The 17624-nt window shown below is 47.3% G+C and overlaps 9 protein-coding genes across 9 annotated transcripts; 6 read left to right on the forward strand and 3 right to left on the reverse strand.

Moving 5' to 3' along the window:
• Positions 1 to 1325: 1325 nt before the first annotated feature.
• Positions 1326 to 1842, forward strand: BDW43DRAFT_311158 (DUF3602 domain-containing protein; the record flags this gene model as incomplete). The annotated part of the gene is made up of 3 exons (XM_032047129.1): positions 1326 to 1362; positions 1417 to 1623; positions 1697 to 1842. 3 exons carry the CDS (start codon positions 1326 to 1328, stop codon positions 1840 to 1842), a joined length of 390 nt encoding a protein of 129 aa, XP_031900280.1.
• Positions 1843 to 3492: 1650 nt separating this feature from the next.
• Positions 3493 to 4383, reverse strand: BDW43DRAFT_276317 (uncharacterized protein). The gene is made up of 4 exons (XM_032041940.1): positions 4196 to 4383; positions 4093 to 4117; positions 3841 to 4013; positions 3493 to 3776 (listed from the first exon to the last, which is right to left on the reverse strand). Exons 1-4 carry the CDS (start codon positions 4279 to 4281, stop codon positions 3548 to 3550), a joined length of 513 nt encoding a protein of 170 aa, XP_031900281.1. The 5' UTR covers positions 4282 to 4383; the 3' UTR covers positions 3493 to 3547.
• An 868-nt stretch (positions 4384 to 5251) lies between these two features.
• BDW43DRAFT_300305 (uncharacterized protein) lies at positions 5252 to 6585 on the forward strand (the record flags this gene model as incomplete). The annotated part of the gene is made up of 2 exons (XM_032044871.1): positions 5252 to 5323; positions 5506 to 6585. The coding sequence occupies 2 exons, from the start codon at positions 5252 to 5254 to the stop codon at positions 6583 to 6585; spliced, it is 1152 nt and encodes a 383-aa protein (XP_031900282.1).
• Positions 6586 to 9358: 2773 nt separating this feature from the next.
• Positions 9359 to 10212, reverse strand: BDW43DRAFT_276324 (uncharacterized protein). The gene has a single exon (XM_032041941.1). It carries the CDS (start codon positions 10152 to 10154, stop codon positions 9882 to 9884), a length of 273 nt encoding a protein of 90 aa, XP_031900283.1. The 5' UTR covers positions 10155 to 10212; the 3' UTR covers positions 9359 to 9881.
• Positions 10213 to 10824: 612 nt separating this feature from the next.
• BDW43DRAFT_87558 (velvet factor family protein) lies at positions 10825 to 12770 on the forward strand. Its single transcript, XM_032050633.1, has 4 exons — positions 10825 to 11431; positions 11500 to 11579; positions 11634 to 12125; positions 12191 to 12770. The coding sequence occupies exons 1-4, from the start codon at positions 11192 to 11194 to the stop codon at positions 12465 to 12467; spliced, it is 1089 nt and encodes a 362-aa protein (XP_031900284.1). The 5' UTR covers positions 10825 to 11191; the 3' UTR covers positions 12468 to 12770.
• Positions 12771 to 13102: 332 nt separating this feature from the next.
• On the forward strand, positions 13103 to 13376 carry BDW43DRAFT_276327 (uncharacterized protein). Its single transcript, XM_032041942.1, has one exon. It carries the CDS (start codon positions 13200 to 13202, stop codon positions 13368 to 13370), a length of 171 nt encoding a protein of 56 aa, XP_031900285.1. The 5' UTR covers positions 13103 to 13199; the 3' UTR covers positions 13371 to 13376.
• BDW43DRAFT_276328 (putative IgE binding protein) lies at positions 13356 to 14607 on the forward strand. The gene is made up of 2 exons (XM_032041943.1): positions 13356 to 14062; positions 14123 to 14607. Exons 1-2 carry the CDS (start codon positions 13820 to 13822, stop codon positions 14444 to 14446), a joined length of 567 nt encoding a protein of 188 aa, XP_031900286.1. The 5' UTR covers positions 13356 to 13819; the 3' UTR covers positions 14447 to 14607.
• On the reverse strand, positions 14608 to 16422 carry BDW43DRAFT_276329 (WD40 repeat domain-containing protein). Its single transcript, XM_032041944.1, has 3 exons — positions 16096 to 16422; positions 14950 to 16028; positions 14608 to 14898 (listed from the first exon to the last, which is right to left on the reverse strand). Exons 1-3 carry the CDS (start codon positions 16393 to 16395, stop codon positions 14655 to 14657), a joined length of 1623 nt encoding a protein of 540 aa, XP_031900287.1. The 5' UTR covers positions 16396 to 16422; the 3' UTR covers positions 14608 to 14654.
• A 563-nt stretch (positions 16423 to 16985) lies between these two features.
• Positions 16986 to 17528, forward strand: BDW43DRAFT_311163 (muts domain III-domain-containing protein; the record flags this gene model as incomplete). Its single annotated transcript, XM_032047130.1, has 1 exon — positions 16986 to 17528. The coding sequence occupies one exon, from the start codon at positions 16986 to 16988 to the stop codon at positions 17526 to 17528; it is 543 nt and encodes a 180-aa protein (XP_031900288.1).
• Positions 17529 to 17624: the final 96 nt, after the last annotated feature.

Genomic DNA, 17624 nt, shown 5'->3' on the forward strand with positions numbered 1-17624 from the left:
TGTCTCTATTGTAGGATCAAATCCGCGAGAAAGCTCTTTTCGAATGTAGTCACTTGTTAGAGGTAGATTTGGTTTGGATTAGCTTAAAGGCTAAGCTCATAGCCTTTGCTCTAGTACCCTCGTCGAACGGAGGCCTGCATCATATACTTTCCCTGTGTCTGATGGGACTAGGTCGGCCAGTGAGTGCAAAACTAACCACTGGTATCGAAGGGTAGTGAAATTGACGATTACAGCAGATCAACCTGTGTCGCAACGGCTACTCCGAATAGTTAGGTTTGACACACCTGACCTAACACCTAGGCTCAGAAGGTAATTCCTCGGTTGCGGTATTGGGCTCTCCATTACGCCTTCTGGAGGCCCTCGTAGCTCGGCACCGGGGATTAACGGCAGGATTGTAGATATCCCCGTCCGTGTTGGGGTCCCACAGCCCTTGAGTATCACGTCGTTCCATACCCACTGTATAGCATCAGAAAGAAAGTGACGGGCAGTAAGATTAATTCTAGCAGGGCAATGTAATTTGATGAGGAAGAGCGTTATATGTTCTTCCTCTGTGTATTGAGTATATAATTGCTTGAATAGATAGGAGCGGCAATGTATTTGCTGCCAGGAACGTCAATATAAGAGATCAGATGAGTTGTGAGTGAGTTGTGAGGCAGCTACTATAGAGTCTTCTTAGTAGGGCACGGCTATTGCGGGCCAACGGAAAGAGATAGCCATATTGTCGCTATAGAATGCATAGGCTATTCGATAGTCATTCAGCAGTATTTCGTTATTATCACTGATATAAGTACATTAGAGCCATTTCCGGGTACGAAATGCATGACACAAGATGTCAACGAATGGGTGAGACATGGGGCCAATGTAAATACCATTAGATTGACCCTATGCCCAGTGGATCCGCCACAAGGCCAGAACCGTGGGGCAAGAATGAGTCCCCTCTCAGAAAGGGTCTCATCTTCCTAGCATTGCGTTAAGTTCAAGATCAGGTGAACATCTGGACCGAAGAGGAAGGTACATGATTAGATAAGAAAGTGTGCTTTGTCGCGCCAAGAGAACAAAATCCTCTGTCATCATAAGTTCGTTTTGGGTCGTGGAGGGGCTACTCTTGGCCAGGAATAATTTCTGAACTTTTCTCTTTGCCACTGCGCGCCAACACTGTTTACCTCACCAATTCAAGTTCCCCGGTTCCATTGAAATATCTGGGTTGAGACGCTTCTATTGCGTGCAAACCTATCGCGCAATCCCACCAGCCGATCGCAAACTTTCCCCGCCAACGCCCTCTATACACACTTCATTCACACTGCCCCGATAGGATACTCGCAACCATGGGTCGGAACGTATCTCACGGCCGCGGAGGTGCAGGTATGTATATCAATAAAGATCTTACTTCTGAGGTTTTCCTCTGACGAGGCGCAGGAAACATCTTCTCCTCTGCTGAAAGCCATACCACACCGAAGGATCTCGTCACACCCACGATCAAGCAAGACGTCTATACCACCGGTCGCGGCGGCTCAGGAAACATGGTCGTAAACGATCCTCAGCGTCCGGAGATTGCACGCGAGAGTCAGGACGTAGAGGCACCGCCACTGCGCGTCGAGGAAGCTCCTCACCACACTGGACGAGGTACGTTTTCGCTCCTGCAGACGCAGTCTCTGTTGCCTTGACCAAATGCTGATTGTGACCCCGATGTGTACAGGTGGCGCTGCAAATGCGTATATCCCATCGCCCGAAGAAGAGAAGAGAGTTCGTGAGCAAGAGGAACAGTTGCGCCGAGTTCGGACTGCATCTAGAGACCGATTGAGGGATGCTGAGCGTGCGGCCGAAAAGCGCAGCGAGTCATAGTCGAGCTGAGTAATTATGCTTTTGGGAGGCATACCTTGATTCGTTGGGGTGGTATTTTGTTGTTTTGCTGCTTGTTCACTAGCCTCCATCCTTTTTAATTTTCGTCGGCAAGGCATTGCTCTGGCTGTCGTCAATGCGCATATTGTAGCGTGTCAAGAGCGAAGCACTGCTGGCGGTGCTTGACTATGACTCGAAGCTTGGAGGGACTTCTTTTTATCGTCATCTCCGTCTCTAGGATCTGTCTCCTATACCCCCCTTGTTATTTTTCTCGTCTTCTGCCTGCGTTTTAATAATTTTAATGAATACCCATGTTATTTTGGACTTTTGAAATGCCAGAATCGAAGGAAGAGAGAGAGAAATGAAATAGTCGGACTCGCTAGGATTATTTATATTTTCTCTTCTGATTTTCCAATGACTGGAATGGGGAGTCTTATCATCACGCTAATTCGGCTCGCGCTGCATGTCCCCATTTATACTAACTCCTACTCCCCGTACTGGTGATGCTTGAATGGTCCGAATGACGGCTCCAATCAAATCTCTCAGTCTTATCAAGGTATTAGAATTGCTTTTTCTCCTGCTCATCCGATCTGACCATTTATTAGTGACTAACACTAAGAAGAGATCTTACTAGTAGTTTATACAGCTCTAATTCGTAGAACTAATAGAATGACATGTACACTATACAGTCAATATTTTCAGACCTCTTTATAATATTATTGCAAGTATTTATAATCGGCACCCTATTGCAAGCTTTACGCAGATTCAAGACTACCCAAACTGCATCAACCAACCAGCACGCTGAGACTGATCCAGCGCTGCTTGGAATGCAGAAGTACTAACGAGCGCCAGACGAAACACATTCGCCACCTACTAAGCATTTGCTGGAACTGAAGCACCGCAAAACAACTTTTTTGATGTTCTCTCGCCCTCTTTTCGTCAACTGGCTTGAGTACGTAGTTAATATCTAGTTCATGTAGATATTTCATAGCACCCGATCCTCCAACGAGTGTGGCAATTGCAGCACTCACAAAGCGGCTTCCCGATAAACTTTCTGATACTCATGTTTTCACTCTCCAGGAGAGGTGCTGTAATAGTCATTGTATGTGGCCTTGTGACATAAACTGCCTAATGCTATCAAACCAAAACATACGACTAGTCCATCAAAAATACCCGGACGGTAGGGATGTCGTAGTACGTGCTATGCCAGTGTAACTTTTGGTTGACAAATGCACTAACGAGGCGCTTGGTAGGGTAGTAGTACTATTGATCGAGTCATGATCAATTAGTTAGGTTGGTCAGTTGCGACAATCAGCGAAACATGTTCATTGTGGAAATACACACATACCTGGCTGATATATTCACTGCGTTACCTATTGTACTGAAGGAAGGGATGGTCGGGCTAGTGCTTTGTCTACTATATGGATGCCACCATGTGACTTAGAGTCATCCGAATCAAACAACAAAGAACTCAAACTATAGTAATATATGTCAATGACTAACTTGGTCAGTTGGAGGAAGATTTTGTGCGACAGCAAGGTCTGTTATGCATGTAACCATCTATGGTACTTACATACTGACATGTTATTTAGTGTAACAACTAGTGAGTACACAGAGGGACCTGCTCTGCTATAGCTATGAGGAGATACTGACTGTGCTTTCAGAAGTGAGTAGCAGTAATGCAGTGCCCTTCTTGTACTAGGATTCGTTATGTAGCTATACTAGGATTGTCTGTATATGTAACACAGACAATCCTATATCCGCGTCTGTGATATATATGTGTGCTTCTGGTACGTGGGGTCATTGAATCATGCAATCGACGTGTAATGTTGTATTCTGGAGAAGAATACCAGTAGGAACCCGACCTAGGGCTTCGGCTTAATGAAGGCGAAACGGACTCCATCGATGGCTTAGAGATAGTAGCCCGCACGGTGTCTCTAATTCGATTCATGAGAGGTCTAAGTCAACGTATGAGTTAATAATTATTAGAGTCTAAATTACCCAATGACATAATTTAGTGGCCACAACGTGGCTAGCCACCTAGTTAGTATACGAGCACAGACAAGATCTTCAATTGCCTGCTCGGGAATAGTTGTGATTTTTCTAGGACGATGCCTCGGCTGGCTGGCTGGCTGCCCCGTTAGATCTTGCAGGTCGAGCCGAATTTTGAGTTTCTGTCGAGTCGTGCGTTAAACCCTACATTGCTTCATTATTTCTAAATGACTGTGGTACAGACACGACTGTGCGACGTACTTCGGAATCCGTGCGAGATGATTTTCTGAGCGAGCGCATCGTTACTAAGTGGTTTCCTAGATGGACGCCTCTCACCAGCTATGGTGCGTTTGCTTCCACGTACTTCGTACGGCGCTGGATGGCCTCTTCCTCTGGGAGCTTGGGATAGCAACTGGGGCGGGTCTTGGTAGTCACCAGTGGGTGGCTCATGGATATTTCCAACGCTATTTGCGAAAATTCTGGAAAACTCCCGCTTCCAGACAATCAATGGCCAATTCTTAAATTGCTCTTGTTACGACCAAATCTTGGTTGCTCCCCGCGTGGAGCCATGACAGTTGTCAATTGACAGTGGAACTATGTATAATCCGATCGGTCCAATGATGACAAGACCAAGAGTACTGTATACCAAAAAGGGAAAAAGAAGGGTTCGCCGTTCTTTGCCCGGACGAGACTAGCGCAGGTGAAGTGGAACCCCGAAGTTGCGGCCATTGTCCCAAGATGGTATGACGGTGATATCCAAAAATTAACATTTCTTACTCTCCGTCACTTGGACTTGTTACTGGAACGAGTAAATCGAGCGCCGCCAAAACGTCTCGGTGGAGCGCCCCTCAGTAATTCGGAATGGAAGACCTTTCGTGCACTTACTCCGTAAGCGACTGCCGTTCTTTGATGATCGATGGTATTACTGATCGGGCTTCTAGGCTTCTGTCTTCGTTTGCAAAATGGCGAATGGCCAAGGAAAATCTCAGGAGCCCTGTGCATCTTCCATTTGCACCTCTTTCCCAATTAGGGCAGTCGTAGATAATGGAACTTGTCTTATGGACTAGGGTGGCAACGTGCACAGGACTCCTCGCCCAAAGTCAGCAAATAATAGAAGAAATGATTGGGCTGTAAGCAATGCTGTACAATTATCACGCCCTGGCTTCCGTAAAGCAACGGGACATAGACCCACTAATCAACCTGATCTATACACTAGTCTGGCTCTGCTGGAGGAAAAGCCAAATTAATTAAATACCTGGTGCAACGTCCAAGCTCAGTGGGGGATTCCCGTAATCTCATAAAGATGTACTCTGCTCCTCAAGGAGGTCCAGAGAAAACCAGCCCAATGGAACTGTCGGTAACAAGCATATGAGAAACGGCCCCTTCCACCCTTCATAACCGCCGAGGCTGTTTTGGAGCAATGCCTGCGTTGCGGAATCAACAAATGCCATCTCGATCTGGCCGTTGTGAGTGCATGTGTCGACGAATTGGAGTATGTCTAAAAGTTCATTCATATCTTATATATTTCCTTTAGAATGGATGCGGTTCCTCGTGACTTCTTCATTTGGTCATGGTGCCTAAGGCTTGTTTGTTTTGTCTGGTGGCGCGTGTGACCTTCGCACTTGTTACAAGATTCTCACGTCCAACGATGACTGCTAATACGGAAAAGTATAGAATAGCAAAGAGCGCCCTCATTTCGACATAATATCACGATACATGTGCTCGAGAGTCAAAGCTCATATATCCACTTTACCTCACTCCGAAATATCACCATCAGTTGCCAGCCATTGCCTTGCTTTCCAGCCCGCAGGTAGGATGGAAGCCATCAATTCCTGCCCTTCACCAAAAGAGCTCAACTTCGAGGAGTTGGAGCTTATGGTACAGTGGTGTACAACAACACATCGCTCCATCGCACACAGCGATGCCGCTGAGTGTATCTGGCACGCCGTTATCCCCCGAGAGGCGATGCATCATCCATTCTTAATGCATGGTATTCTCGCACTGTCAGCGCTTCATCTAGCCTTCACTAGCAGTGGTGGTATGAAGGAACGCTACTTGATGACTGCTCTGTCTCACCGGAGTCAGGCCCGTGTCGGCCTTACTAAGGTGCAGGATAATCTTAATGAGTCTAATACTAACGCAGTGTTTGCGCTATTCAATATATTAATTGTATTTGCATTCGCCCTTCCTTTGACGATGGAGCCACTTAAAGACCAAACGCCCTTGGATGAGCTTTGTGAGGTATTCCGGCTCACAAAAACGTGGGCCGGTACCATAACAGCCCTCATAGAACGGGTCGGAGATGGGGAAATGAAACAATTAGTTGAATATGATGATTCACCACCGCGAATGCCTGACACTTCACGGGTCGCGATTATGGCGCTATGCAGAATGAATGCGACCTTGACCAGGCAGAACCCAAAGCATGAACACGACATCTATAGTGCCGCCATCAAACACTTGGGGGACTCGTTGGATAAGCTTGCACGAGGTGGAGAGTTCATGATCATTGCATTCCAATGGATCTTGCAGTTTCCACCTCGATTCGTCGACTTGCTTAGGGAACGAGAGCCGTTTGCTTTAATCATACTCGCTCATTTCGCTGTGATCCTCCATTCCCTAAGAGGCCACTGGTGGATGGGTGAATGGGCAGCCCGGCTGATCAGTCAAATTAGCCAACAGCTCGGTTCTGAATCCAAACAGTCAATTGGCTGGGTCCTCGACGCTACGGGTTGCTATATTCCACCATTATGAGACTACCGAGAACACGCTTGTGGTATATTTTCTAGGCACAAGTCTCACGGGTTCATGCCTCGGACCCAAACTTACACAACAGTATGCGGCCTCCATCGATGGACACTGGTGTGTATAAAATAACACCAACGGTGGTGTTGACTGTGTTAACTGTCGCAATGTCTGCCAATTGTCATCATGGTAGCCAGTCAAAAAAAACGCCGAACTTGGACGTCATATCGCGCTTCTCAATGTCAGTTCCTTGGAAAAGAGGATAGCCGTCACCTCTACACTTGAGCGATGAGCACCCGGCATCTCTTTAGGAGGGCGGTAGGCCGACGTCGAAAAGGCAATTGGGCTAAGCAGTGAAGCGAATACAGGATCGGATTGCTTTTCGTTTTCCTAACTCACCTCGAAAGGTGGCCACTCTAATAGACACCTATCCTTACAAGGCGCATGATGGATGCCTTTACGTACCCTGAGTGCTACTTAATAATTGGATCAGTTGACGGGTAAAAAGAATATTACGGAAGGCTACGAAATTTTATTGGGCCGTGGAACTATCAAAGTATTAGAAGTATGGAACCAATCTGTTATGATGGTGTGTGGCTCAATCAAGCAAAAAATCATGATGTTCTAGCAGACCGTGTTCCTTGTCTCCTATCTCTCTCAATTCTTTCGCGGTTTAGTCATCCAGAGCGTTCATTAGGGTAGAATCAAATTGGTCATGGTCCACCTCACTATAGACTATCTGATCAATCTTCCTACAGTAGTTCTAAAACCTAGTCTCTTCTTGGCGTAGATTTACAAAGATTATGGATCTCAGAAAGAGCGTGGCCTAACTTGTGATAAATGGGGATGAAGATATAGACATAAAGGAAGACTTACGAGATCATCATGTGATGCATATAATCAGGGAATTCCCCAAATGCAATTCCGTGGCTCTAGGCGCATGATCCTCCTCGCCTCAGAGACGTTGAAATACCCCCGGTATTGTTTGTGGAGACATATGTTCTCGATTCAACATTATATACTTACATGTACCTGCCAAGTAAACCCTGTACCAAAACTTTCTAAGTGGTAATCATAGTCTAGCATAGAAGCGAATAGATGTGCCTCTCCCGATTAGGCCTAAATCGAAGAGAGTACGAAGCCGTCATCTGTTGCTGCCAGAATAGCGCCAAAGCCAGTTCTAGACCTCTACATTCGGCAAAGAAGAACAAATCAAAGAATTATATTGCTATCGAAAACTAATTTGACCTGCTGACGAGCAGCCCTGTCCAAATTTGGCTAGGCCGTGATGTTTTCAATACCGCATTTGCTCATCATCTGAGAAAGCGAGCGAGAGTCGCTCTCATGTACCCCTGTTCTATGGTAAGCCATAGTTAATAGAGCCGCATTATTAAGTAGGCCTGGCCGATGGCCGCCGACATTGCAAAACACGTCAATAGTGACGGCGACGAAGGCTTTAAATCCCATATCGTGAGATCCATTTGTTTATGTTCGTGGCGTTTCCACGAATGTCATAATAGCAAGTTCCGGCATGATTTGTCCACGAACGATGCAACACGTGGGAGTGACGAGTCACATCCATGTCATGAAGAGGGCTAGTGCCATTTTATGCCACTGACTACTAATTGATGACTCCGAGAGCCTGTTAGAGTATGTAGTGGGATTAAACACACTGAACTATGGAGTACCGTTAGTAGTAATTCCCGAGTGTATGGTTCTTCCACAGGCCGACGTACCGAGCTAAGTTGGGTCCCCTAATCTTTGACCACCCGAATGAGCTAGTAATATTTTATGAGTCAATAGGCTTTGCATAAAGTTCTAGTGACAGGTACATGAACTCATCGGCTGCGATGTTGACAGCTCATTGCTATTAGAGGAAATGTTAGGCGCGAGTAACAGCGAGACGAAACTTTGACAAGTATTTTTTTCAGAATTCAAGCGAGCGTATTCTAAGCCACCGTAATTTACTTTTTGTAGGTATTACTGAGTGAGGCGGTAAGATTTGCAGGTTGTTGAACCCAATTGTATGTATGTATACAGCTGATTGATAATGGGCCAGGCAAATTTCAAGGCTGTACAGTATATAGAATAGTTATAGGAGAAATCGAAAAGAAACAACAATTTTATTCAACATGAAGGCTGTGATGTAAATGCCCCGATAATAATACTACAGTATTATGAACCCTTGGTGTTATCACTCTATATATAGGTCATGAGTACATGCGTAAGTCACTGGGTCACGTTTGAAATGGGGATTGGCGTTTTTGGCTTCGATTAGTTATTCAGTTGGGATATGCCCTGCAATAATAGCATTCTGCTTCTACGAGTTGTCTTTCTGTTTCTTTCCCTGGTAGGCCTTTTTTTGTTCTTTTCTTTTGCTTGTGATTGTATTGATCTTTTTCAAGTAGTTAACTGCTGAAACATCAAACAATGCACTGTGCAACGAAACCCAGTTGTTCCAACCTCCTATCCTATTAGGCGTGCCGGCAAAAGGCCCAGTCATCATGCAGGTGAATATGGAGGGGTTGCCAGCAAAAACAGTCCCCGCTCGGGATCAGGGCGAGCGGCGCACACCCGGTGGTCGTACCCGACTTGTTGGCAAACTTTCCGGGCAGTGCCAAGGAGGACGGGTCATGGTTAGGGGCTGACCCAAGAAGTGATCGACCCTGCGCTTCGGGTTCACCGCCCAAGCTGTGGTAACCTGTAAGACGAACTGACCCGGCCAAGTAAAATTCCATGGGGGAAAAAAAGGGGGAGAAAGAAAAACTTGAAAGAAAAAGAGGTGACATAGTCACACTATACCAATTGCGGTAGGGAGTAGAGAATCTGAAAACGGATTATCCTCGAGTCAGGCATGCCCCAGTCTAACCTAAACCGGAGGACTACTTTATTACTCCTCTCAGAGACCCAGCACTAGGGATGACAGCCGTAACAAGATTGGACCGTAAAAAAGCTAACTGCAGATTGGTCGGGGCAATCAGCTTGCCTCCACCGAGCTAAGGGTTTTGCCGCTGTTGGGCTGCTGGCGCCTGGGCGATTTTGATCTAAACCCCTCCGTCATTGATCGTTACATCGCCGAACCCACGGACTTTACGGAGTAGACAATTTGAAATAGCTAACCGAAGGGTGGAGAAGAGGGGATTAAAAAAGATAAGTTGATAACGCCGATCCCCAAAAAACAGTCCAGTAAATCCGATCATCAATTTAACAAAAAAGATACGTACATACATATGTAGAAGAGATAGGTCGTGAACGTATTCTCGGGATATGCTCGGTCTTTGACGGTTAATTTATCATAATCCGGACTACACCCAGAAAGGAGGAAGTCTGAACCCGACGGTCTGGGTCGAGGTTCCTGCGGCGGGCTGATCATCTCCTGATCCGTGAGTCTGCATCTTGTCAGTTTTCCTCGAAAAAAGATTAAAAAGAACCCTGCGAATACGGAATAGCCTAAAAAAAGAAAAGAAAATCAAGAAACAAAGGACAAAGGCAGATGATAAGAGGGAATTTTTTTTTTCGGATCCCAATCTACTGTACGTAGATTTCTTTTTATTGAGAAAAGAAGGGATCAATTCCATGAACAGAGCGATATCGATAGAGGGATAAGATAATAAATCTTGTTGTAGTGGAAAGAGAAGATCGCCAGTGGTCAAAGTTAATAAAAAAATTAAAAGATGAAAATAAAAATAGAGAAGTGAAATTTTCTCCCCCTCAAAAGAATATGAGCTCATCCAGTCAATGTCGACTTCTCGTGACTAAGTCGCTCTTCTCTTCGTCATTCCTGGTCTTTCACCTTTTCTTCCCTCATCTCCCACTTGCTCTTCCCTCCGAACTACCCCCACCACCAGCACGCCAACCTCAGTATCAACCCTTGGGTTGACCTGCAGCTTCGGAACCCATCAAGTCGATCCAATACTACCAGGTGGCTTCTTTTGTACGACCCTGAGTGTTAACGGGGACGCTGCGAGCGAACCTTTGGTCCTGAGGCCGATCCGTGGAAGGCCTAGCGAATCTCCCGCAGTTTGACAGCTCCTTCTACGGCTCAACCAGAGGCGATCATCAGATATTATATCAGAGTCCCAGTAAAGTAACCGCACACTGTGCGAATTGAAAATTGACTGATTTGTACGTGACTTATCTAAGAAGACGCGTGGTGGTCGTTGGCATTGTCTAACTTATCTCGTTCCGATAGATTAGGTCAGTCGCGCAGCTTACCTCTCGGGTACCGCCCCTCTTTCGCCACTTATTCTCTGGCGCCCTCTCAGAAATTGCACCCCGCAACGATTGTTCCGTCACAATTCCCACCACTACACGCGTTAATTCCCACCAGCAATTTGTTGGGACTCACCAGGTTGTGAGATATCTTCTTGATAGCTCCAGTAACTGGGGTTGTTCCCGAGCAGGTTGTGGCCGGCAAGCTTTGACCAGTGCTCGCTCCGGTCGCAGCTTTCCACACCATCGTTCAGAAAGTCAATGGTCTAACTGTGAGCTTGAACGCGGTTCACATGCTTCATAAACTCTAAGTCCTTACACCAAGACATCGTTGATACAATCCCTACGCCTCCGAAGAGAACGGAGCTCCGATTATCGTTCTCGTCGATTTTGCTCGTACACTATGTATGCGATCGAAGAAAGAGCTCACCCACCACCACCACCGCCTCTATCCATGGACCGAATTCCTCCACCGTCCTCGTCGTATCCGACTCCAGGATCTGCGGGACCAATGGTATCTGCCGGCGGCATTCCGTCATCAAGTCACCTAGCGCCCCTTGCGACGGTCCATGATGGTCGCATTTGGTCTCTACAAGTTGTGCAGCAACCAATTCGAGCTCGAATGTGCGGTTTTGGCGACAAGGTTAGCTCCGTTATGTCCCCTTTATCGACCAATATCGGCCTCGAGTCTTTTTTAACACATCTGCTTAGGATCGGAGACCTATTACACCTCCTCCCTGCATTCGCCTTATCGTGAAAGATGCTCAAACTGAAAAGGAAATCGATATCAAGTATGTGAATACTAGAAGCGGGTGGACTAGTTGTGGTGCTGACTTTAACTTCAGTGAAATTGACACATCTTTCTATGTCCTTATGGTAGATCTATGGAATGCGGACGGAACGAACGAAGTGAACTTGGTCAAGCATTCAGCAACCTCTCCGTCAATATCCACGGCCATGTCCTCTTCCTACCCGCCACCGCCGCAAACGATGTCCCCCACCTATGCGCAATATCCCCAGAATGCCTACGGCCAGCCGGTTGGCTATCCACAGATGAATAGTTATTACACCGGGAATCCTCAGCTACAGTACCAGAATCCGTATGGCGCTAGTCCACAGAGTGCCTACTATCAACCGTACTACACGCCAGGCGGCCATATGCCGCAGACTAATATCTCTCCGGCACAACCGGTTAGCACGGGGCCTGGCGGCATGTTCACGCGCAATCTCATCGGGAGTCTCAGCGCTAGTGCCTTCCGACTGACCGATCCGGATAATAAAATTGGGGTGTGGTTTATTCTACAAGACTTGAGTGTGCGGACTGAAGGGGTCTTTCGGTGAGATCACTACGCGGTGCAGTTGATCGCAACATATCTTTACTGACCGTCTCCGTCTTTTTCAGCCTCAAAATGAGCTTTGTCAACGTGGGCTCTCAGTCCAGCGACTCCCCCAACGGAGCAGTGTCCGTGATCAATCACGGGTCTGCCCCCGTACTGGCTTCCGTCTTTTCTGAGCCATTCCAGGTTTTCTCCGCTAAGAAGTTCCCTGGAGTGATCGAAAGCACAACGCTCAGCAAATGCTTTGCTCTCCAAGGCATCAAGATCCCCATCCGAAAAGATGGTGTGAAGGGCTCGCGCGGGCGTAACATTGATGACGATGATGGGGATGATTACGACTAAGAGGGAGTATATTCTGGCTTCAATTCCCTTAATGTTATGGTTCTAATCTTTTAACGCATTTTACGGGTTAAGACACGGAGGGCGGTTTCGGTCTGCGGTGTTTCGGGCAAGACGGGTTCTTTCAAATGGGTGGGATGTATTGCTATCGGATTGGTGCCGCGGTGTTTTGTCTGGTTCTTGCCTTTTTGCTTCAATTGTTTATTCACCCCCTTTTGCTTTTTGCTTCGTTCCTATAATATCCTTGTTCTGTTCTCAAGGTACGTGTTACCATTTCGCCAGTGATGTCCATGGCTGTGCGAGACATGTACCACCTCGCTTTTTCTTTCTGACTTTTCCCCCTTCCTCTTTTCTTCTTTTTTTAATGTTTGCTTGTCTATTGTGGCCATGCCGAGTACTTGATCTCACTCTAACTTTTGGACTGAGTGATCTAAGACAAGGCGCTTAGTGTACGCTTTACCCTTGAAGCCACGAAATGAAAGACCCGACCGGTTGGAATATGCCCAAATCTAAATGACAACAACCGTAGGTTTCCAATTGCTTAGAATCTCAATCGAAAGCATTTTTGAATTTAATTCCACTGAAATTCCGTAGAAACCGTTGCCAGTTGCCAGTTGCCACTGGAAATACATTCCTAATCTCAACGGGTCTCGTATCCGTTTCATGTGGCGGTGCGAATGATGATGATGCCATTGACCTTTTCTCTCCCGTGGGCAGTTCAACTTGGCTCCTCGAATGAGGGAGGGAAATCGTGGATCTTTCAGCCTGGAAGGGCAGTTGAGGGTCCTAGTGGGTCATCGGCAATGCCCGAATATAATTGTTCCCTCGGCAATACCAGGTGTGGCTGTTTCTATTATTATATCCTTTCTCGCCTTCTTAAAGTATCTCAGTATACGAGCTGCATAGCTTGCTCCATGTCTCAGAAAAGTGAGACAGTGAGGGTACATAATCATTATCTAAATAGTCACTAAACAAATTCCCCGTTTCTTCACCCCACGCCACAACGTCATAAATCCTGTCCGTGACAAACTATCACATCGCCGAGATGCGGTCTCACTTTAGCGGTTGAACAGTGCACCAGATCAGTCTTCTCATTATGTCCTGATAGGTTAGGATCCAGATAGTGATTTAACTGCAGCGGTCGACCCCGACTGCAATGTAACCTCGTCCTCATGGCTCCCAGGAGCTGCAGAATGTTGTCTGATGCCTTGTATCCATGGATATCTCTCGTCCACCGGATATAAATACGAGGTCGACCCTTCTAAAACATGGCTCTCACAACCAGACAGGCCTGAAAACATCGCAACCGTCTTCCAAGTTTACTTCAACAATCAATCGTTAACATCATCATCAACATGAAGTTCGCTCTTGCCCCTTCGTTTCTCCTCCCTCTGTTGGCGGCGGCGGCCCCAACTGCCCCGGAGAACCCTCCTTTCGGCGTCATGGCAACCCATTCTGCATCTCCCATCCACCTCCTCCCCATGAACGCCGCTGGCCAGAAGTTCTGGCTGGGCGGAGAGACGACCTCCTACTGCCCTCTCCCTGAGAACTGCCCTCCCGGTAACCAGACTGTCTTCGCGCCTGGTGGCTATGGCTTGGTGTGTTCTTCCTGCTTCCCGTATCTCCACACCTATCCTGTTACTAACGAACGTCTATAGAATGTCAACGTCCCCGGCGGTCAGCAGGTCTATGTTGATCCCAACGGTGCTTTGTCCTTCACCCAGGCCCACTCCGCATACATCCCCGATGGCTCCGCCCGTGGCCCCTTTGAGTACACGCCCGGTGAGAACTGGGGCTACTACACCTTTAAGGGTTGGGGTGCTTCCGGTTTCATGGCTTGCCCTACCGAGGACAACCGGTGGCAGGTGTTCGCCGCCATCAAGAATGCCACTGTGCCCAAGGGCAATGTGGATGAGTGCCTTGGTTTCAATGCTCTGGCTCCCAAAGCTGACCAGAGCCCTGCTGCTTGGCAGTACATTTAAATCTGGATTTGATTATGTTGTCCTGTTCTGTGATTAATTAGAGGTGTGAGTGAGGTGGTTGACGCGCAAATGCGGTGATTGTGGTATGGTGTAAACTATTCATCTTGACGCGATATAACCGAACTAATTCACTCCTTTTGTATATAATCGAAAACAATGAGTAGTAACTTAGGGTATCGCAATTCTAAATTTTATTGCCGTATCTATATTAATTTCTCCAGATCCGTACGGCCTTATCCTTGCCGCCACTGCCCACCTTCTCCCCATCCGGGCTCCAGTCTACAGCGAACACCTCGTCTTTATGTCCCGGGAGGTCCATGGCTAGCTTGCCGGTACGGACGTTCCACACCTTCAGTGTGGTGTCTTTGGACGAAGATACCAGAAGACGGGAGTCAGCCGAGAAACAGCACTGATAGACGGCACCGACGTGGCCACGGAAAGTAGTGATAAACCTGTTCCTAGTTAGACATGTATACGAAAACAGTAGTTATTAATCTACTTACTTTCCATCTCGGCCGTTCCATAATTTCACATGGTTGTCGAATCCAGCGGATGCAATGTATGCCATATCGGGTGAGAAGGTTACGTGATTGACTTCCTTTTGGTGACCCAGTAGTCTGGCGACCGGTTTATTGGAGCTCTCTGGTTCCCACAGGTACATAGTGAAGTCATCACTTGCAGACACAAGCCTCTCGGTGATCTTGTTGTTGACCGTGGCCGCTTCCTCGAAGCGTTTCCGGGCTGCGGCGACTTTGTCTGCCTCGGTCTCAGGCACCTTCTTGGTGTGATCATGGTAGGCGGTCCTCAGGACGAAGTCTGTCGATAGGGCTAGGTGGTTCACGCGGTGCGCATGGGCCTGCAGCGTCTGAATGATGGTACCTTTCTGGGCGTCCCACACTTTGATAGTCTTGTCATGAGAAGCCGTGTAGATCTTTCCCATTCCGCCCCATCGGACGCAGGTAACCGAGCCTTTGTGCCCTGTCAAGACAGTGTCGATCCGCTTTGATACAACGTCCCATATGCGGACCGTGGAATCCTTGGATGCCGAAGCCAACCGCGGTCGACCAGATTGTTGCACGTGGTACGGTTCCCAAGCCAGACTAGTGATCCACTTCGCGTGTCCCTTGAGCGGACCTCCCAATGCCTGTCCTTTCCTTGCATCCCATAACCGTACGCTGTTGTCCATGCTACCTGTCGCTATAATCGCACCGTTGGGGGAATAGGCGACTGCCAGAACCCAACTAGTGTGTCCTTTCAGCGTGTGCAATGGGGTTCCAGTGTCGCAGTCCCAGACTCGGGCTGTTGAGTCGCCGCTCCCGGTGACCATTGTAGCAGAAGATACAGGTGAGAATGCAGTCGCAAGAATGGCTTCGCCGTGTCCAGCTATCGAGGCAGCGCATCGCGAAACAGCCTTCACTCGGAATACTGCCTGGGGGGTAAAGTATAGAGAGATGGTATCTTCGGTTGTTTTGATCCCAGGATGGAGTAAGGAGTGATAGAGATCTGCTAGGATGTCGATTGTCTGGTTGTCTTTGTCCTGGGATTGGTAGGCGAACCGATACGGTACTCGTTCATCATCGTCCTATAACCAGCAGAAGTAAAATTAGCCCAAAGCGTATATTGGACATTTACACTCTTTGCATACCTACATTGCCTTGTAATGTATTCAAAAGAGTCTCAAGATTTTTCACGTTGGCATCGGCCACCGGGACGGACACTGCAGGTCCTGTCGCAGATCCTGTTGCTTGGTCGAAGAATTGCACTCGGACACTGCCCAGATTATCCGGGATGCTTTGGATCTCCTGTTGCAGACGCGCCTTTTCAGCTGCCTCTGTCTTCTGGCGCTTAGTCGGAGGGGGGAGAAGAGTCGCCATTTTGCCACTCGAATGAAGGGTTTCGTTTGTAATGATGTCGGTCTTATTTTGAACAAAAATTTCATCGGCGATCATAAAAATCTCACTTATCGCGGAGTAGTGGATTGGCGCTAAACCGGATGTGGCTATCCGCTCTTTATCACTTTTGTATACAACTTGGTTTGTGTTATTTCTTACTCCTGCTTTGCTCAACGACCTCGGGAAATTGACTTAACAAGACCTTCTTCAGTAGAAATCTTCTCATGATGTGAAATTCCTATCTTAATGTCTAGAGCTTTTTCTGTGGGGGTCCCTAATTCATTCGTCCCTCTCTCGAGGCAAAGCAGTGGACCCTCTCGGACGAGACCTGTTACGACAGCAACCAGCGTTGCATCCCAGGATATTATATGCGCTGTCAGCGAATCGCGTGGCATCTCATCTACCGTTGGGCTTGCATTTATAAACCTCTTAACAGCGGAAGCGGTTCTATGTCGGATATGCGACAGCCAGACCTATGTCAAAATAGCCATCAAGATCGGGGGTGTTTGAGCCCACAGAGATCCTGTTTATGAACACAGCTAAAGATTGCAAGTTATTCTACATAGTTCAAGAAAATATTTCAGAAACTACATCCACCTTCTTAGAACGCAGAAACTGGTCTGAGAGGACCGACCGGCCACGAGTATATGGACCGACTAGCTTTCCCGGAGGACGTTGAGTCTATCAAGATTACCCTGGGAGGAACTTTGCCACCTGTTGCTTTGCTGCAGTACGTTGAAGAAAACACATGTGCAAGCCTCGCTGAATTTTTGCAGGTCCTGAAATATGTTGAGTTAGAGCTTAATAAGACCTTCACTTCGTACTCCCTTCGCATCCGTTTCGAGCCCTCTCAGGGGTCCATGTTGATTGACTTGTCCAGTATTGTCTCCTTAGAGTTGATCCAGAATCTTCAGAATGCCATGTCTAAGGACAGTCTCTTTGGTCTCCTAAACGAAACGCTCACTCCAATGGGTGGTAGGCTCCTGAGAGCCAACATTTTGCAACCCTCTACAGAGGTTTCAAAATTATTAGCTCGATATGATGCCGTAGAGGATTTATCTACAAAAGGGGAAATGTTTGCATCAGTAAGCAGAGAAATATGTTTCTGCGATGAGATCTATACTAACTCGTGGCCTTCCGCATCCCCAACAGCACTCAAAGGCCTCATCGATGCAGATAAAGTGTCCTGACCTCTGTAAGTAGTTGAACCTTTCGATGCTTCCTATATATGACAGCCTAGCTCATAATCGTTCCCATTAAACGAACCTTTCAATATGTCGAACAAT

This window comes from Aspergillus alliaceus (genome assembly GCF_009176365.1).
Source record: "Aspergillus alliaceus strain CBS 536.65 unplaced genomic scaffold BDW43scaffold_22, whole genome shotgun sequence".
In the NCBI taxonomy this organism is placed as follows: Eukaryota; Fungi; Ascomycota; class Eurotiomycetes; order Eurotiales; family Aspergillaceae; genus Aspergillus; species Aspergillus alliaceus.

What these genes read in the sequence shown, in the direction of transcription:
- BDW43DRAFT_276317 (XM_032041940.1), bottom strand. Translation starts at nt 4,281, where the DNA reads ATGAGCCACCCACTGGTGACTACCAAGACCCGCCCCAGTTGCTATCCC. An exon ending in CATCTCGCACGGATTCCGAA is followed by an intron (nt 4,014 to 4,092) that starts GTACGTCGCACA and finishes ACGACTCGACAG; the next exon opens with AAACTCAAAATTCGGCTCGA. An exon ending in CCACTAAATTATGTCATTGG is followed by an intron (nt 3,777 to 3,840) that starts GTAATTTAGACT and finishes GAATCGAATTAG; the next exon opens with AGACACCGTGCGGGCTACTA.
- BDW43DRAFT_276324 (XM_032041941.1), bottom strand. Translation starts at nt 10,154, where the DNA reads ATGGAATTGATCCCTTCTTTTCTCAATAAAAAGAAATCTACGTACAGT.
- BDW43DRAFT_87558 (XM_032050633.1), top strand. Translation starts at nt 11,192, where the DNA reads ATGTATGCGATCGAAGAAAGAGCTCACCCACCACCACCACCGCCTCTA. An exon ending in TGTGCGGTTTTGGCGACAAG is followed by an intron (nt 11,432 to 11,499) that starts GTTAGCTCCGTT and finishes ACATCTGCTTAG; the next exon opens with GATCGGAGACCTATTACACC. An exon ending in CGGACTGAAGGGGTCTTTCG is followed by an intron (nt 12,126 to 12,190) that starts GTGAGATCACTA and finishes CGTCTTTTTCAG; the next exon opens with CCTCAAAATGAGCTTTGTCA.
- BDW43DRAFT_276327 (XM_032041942.1), top strand. Translation starts at nt 13,200, where the DNA reads ATGAGGGAGGGAAATCGTGGATCTTTCAGCCTGGAAGGGCAGTTGAGG.
- BDW43DRAFT_276328 (XM_032041943.1), top strand. Translation starts at nt 13,820, where the DNA reads ATGAAGTTCGCTCTTGCCCCTTCGTTTCTCCTCCCTCTGTTGGCGGCG. An exon ending in CGCCTGGTGGCTATGGCTTG is followed by an intron (nt 14,063 to 14,122) that starts GTGTGTTCTTCC and finishes GAACGTCTATAG; the next exon opens with AATGTCAACGTCCCCGGCGG.
- BDW43DRAFT_276329 (XM_032041944.1), bottom strand. Translation starts at nt 16,395, where the DNA reads ATGATCGCCGATGAAATTTTTGTTCAAAATAAGACCGACATCATTACA. An exon ending in TGAATACATTACAAGGCAAT is followed by an intron (nt 16,029 to 16,095) that starts GTAGGTATGCAA and finishes TGCTGGTTATAG; the next exon opens with GACGATGATGAACGAGTACC. An exon ending in TGGAACGGCCGAGATGGAAA is followed by an intron (nt 14,899 to 14,949) that starts GTAAGTAGATTA and finishes AACTAGGAACAG; the next exon opens with GTTTATCACTACTTTCCGTG.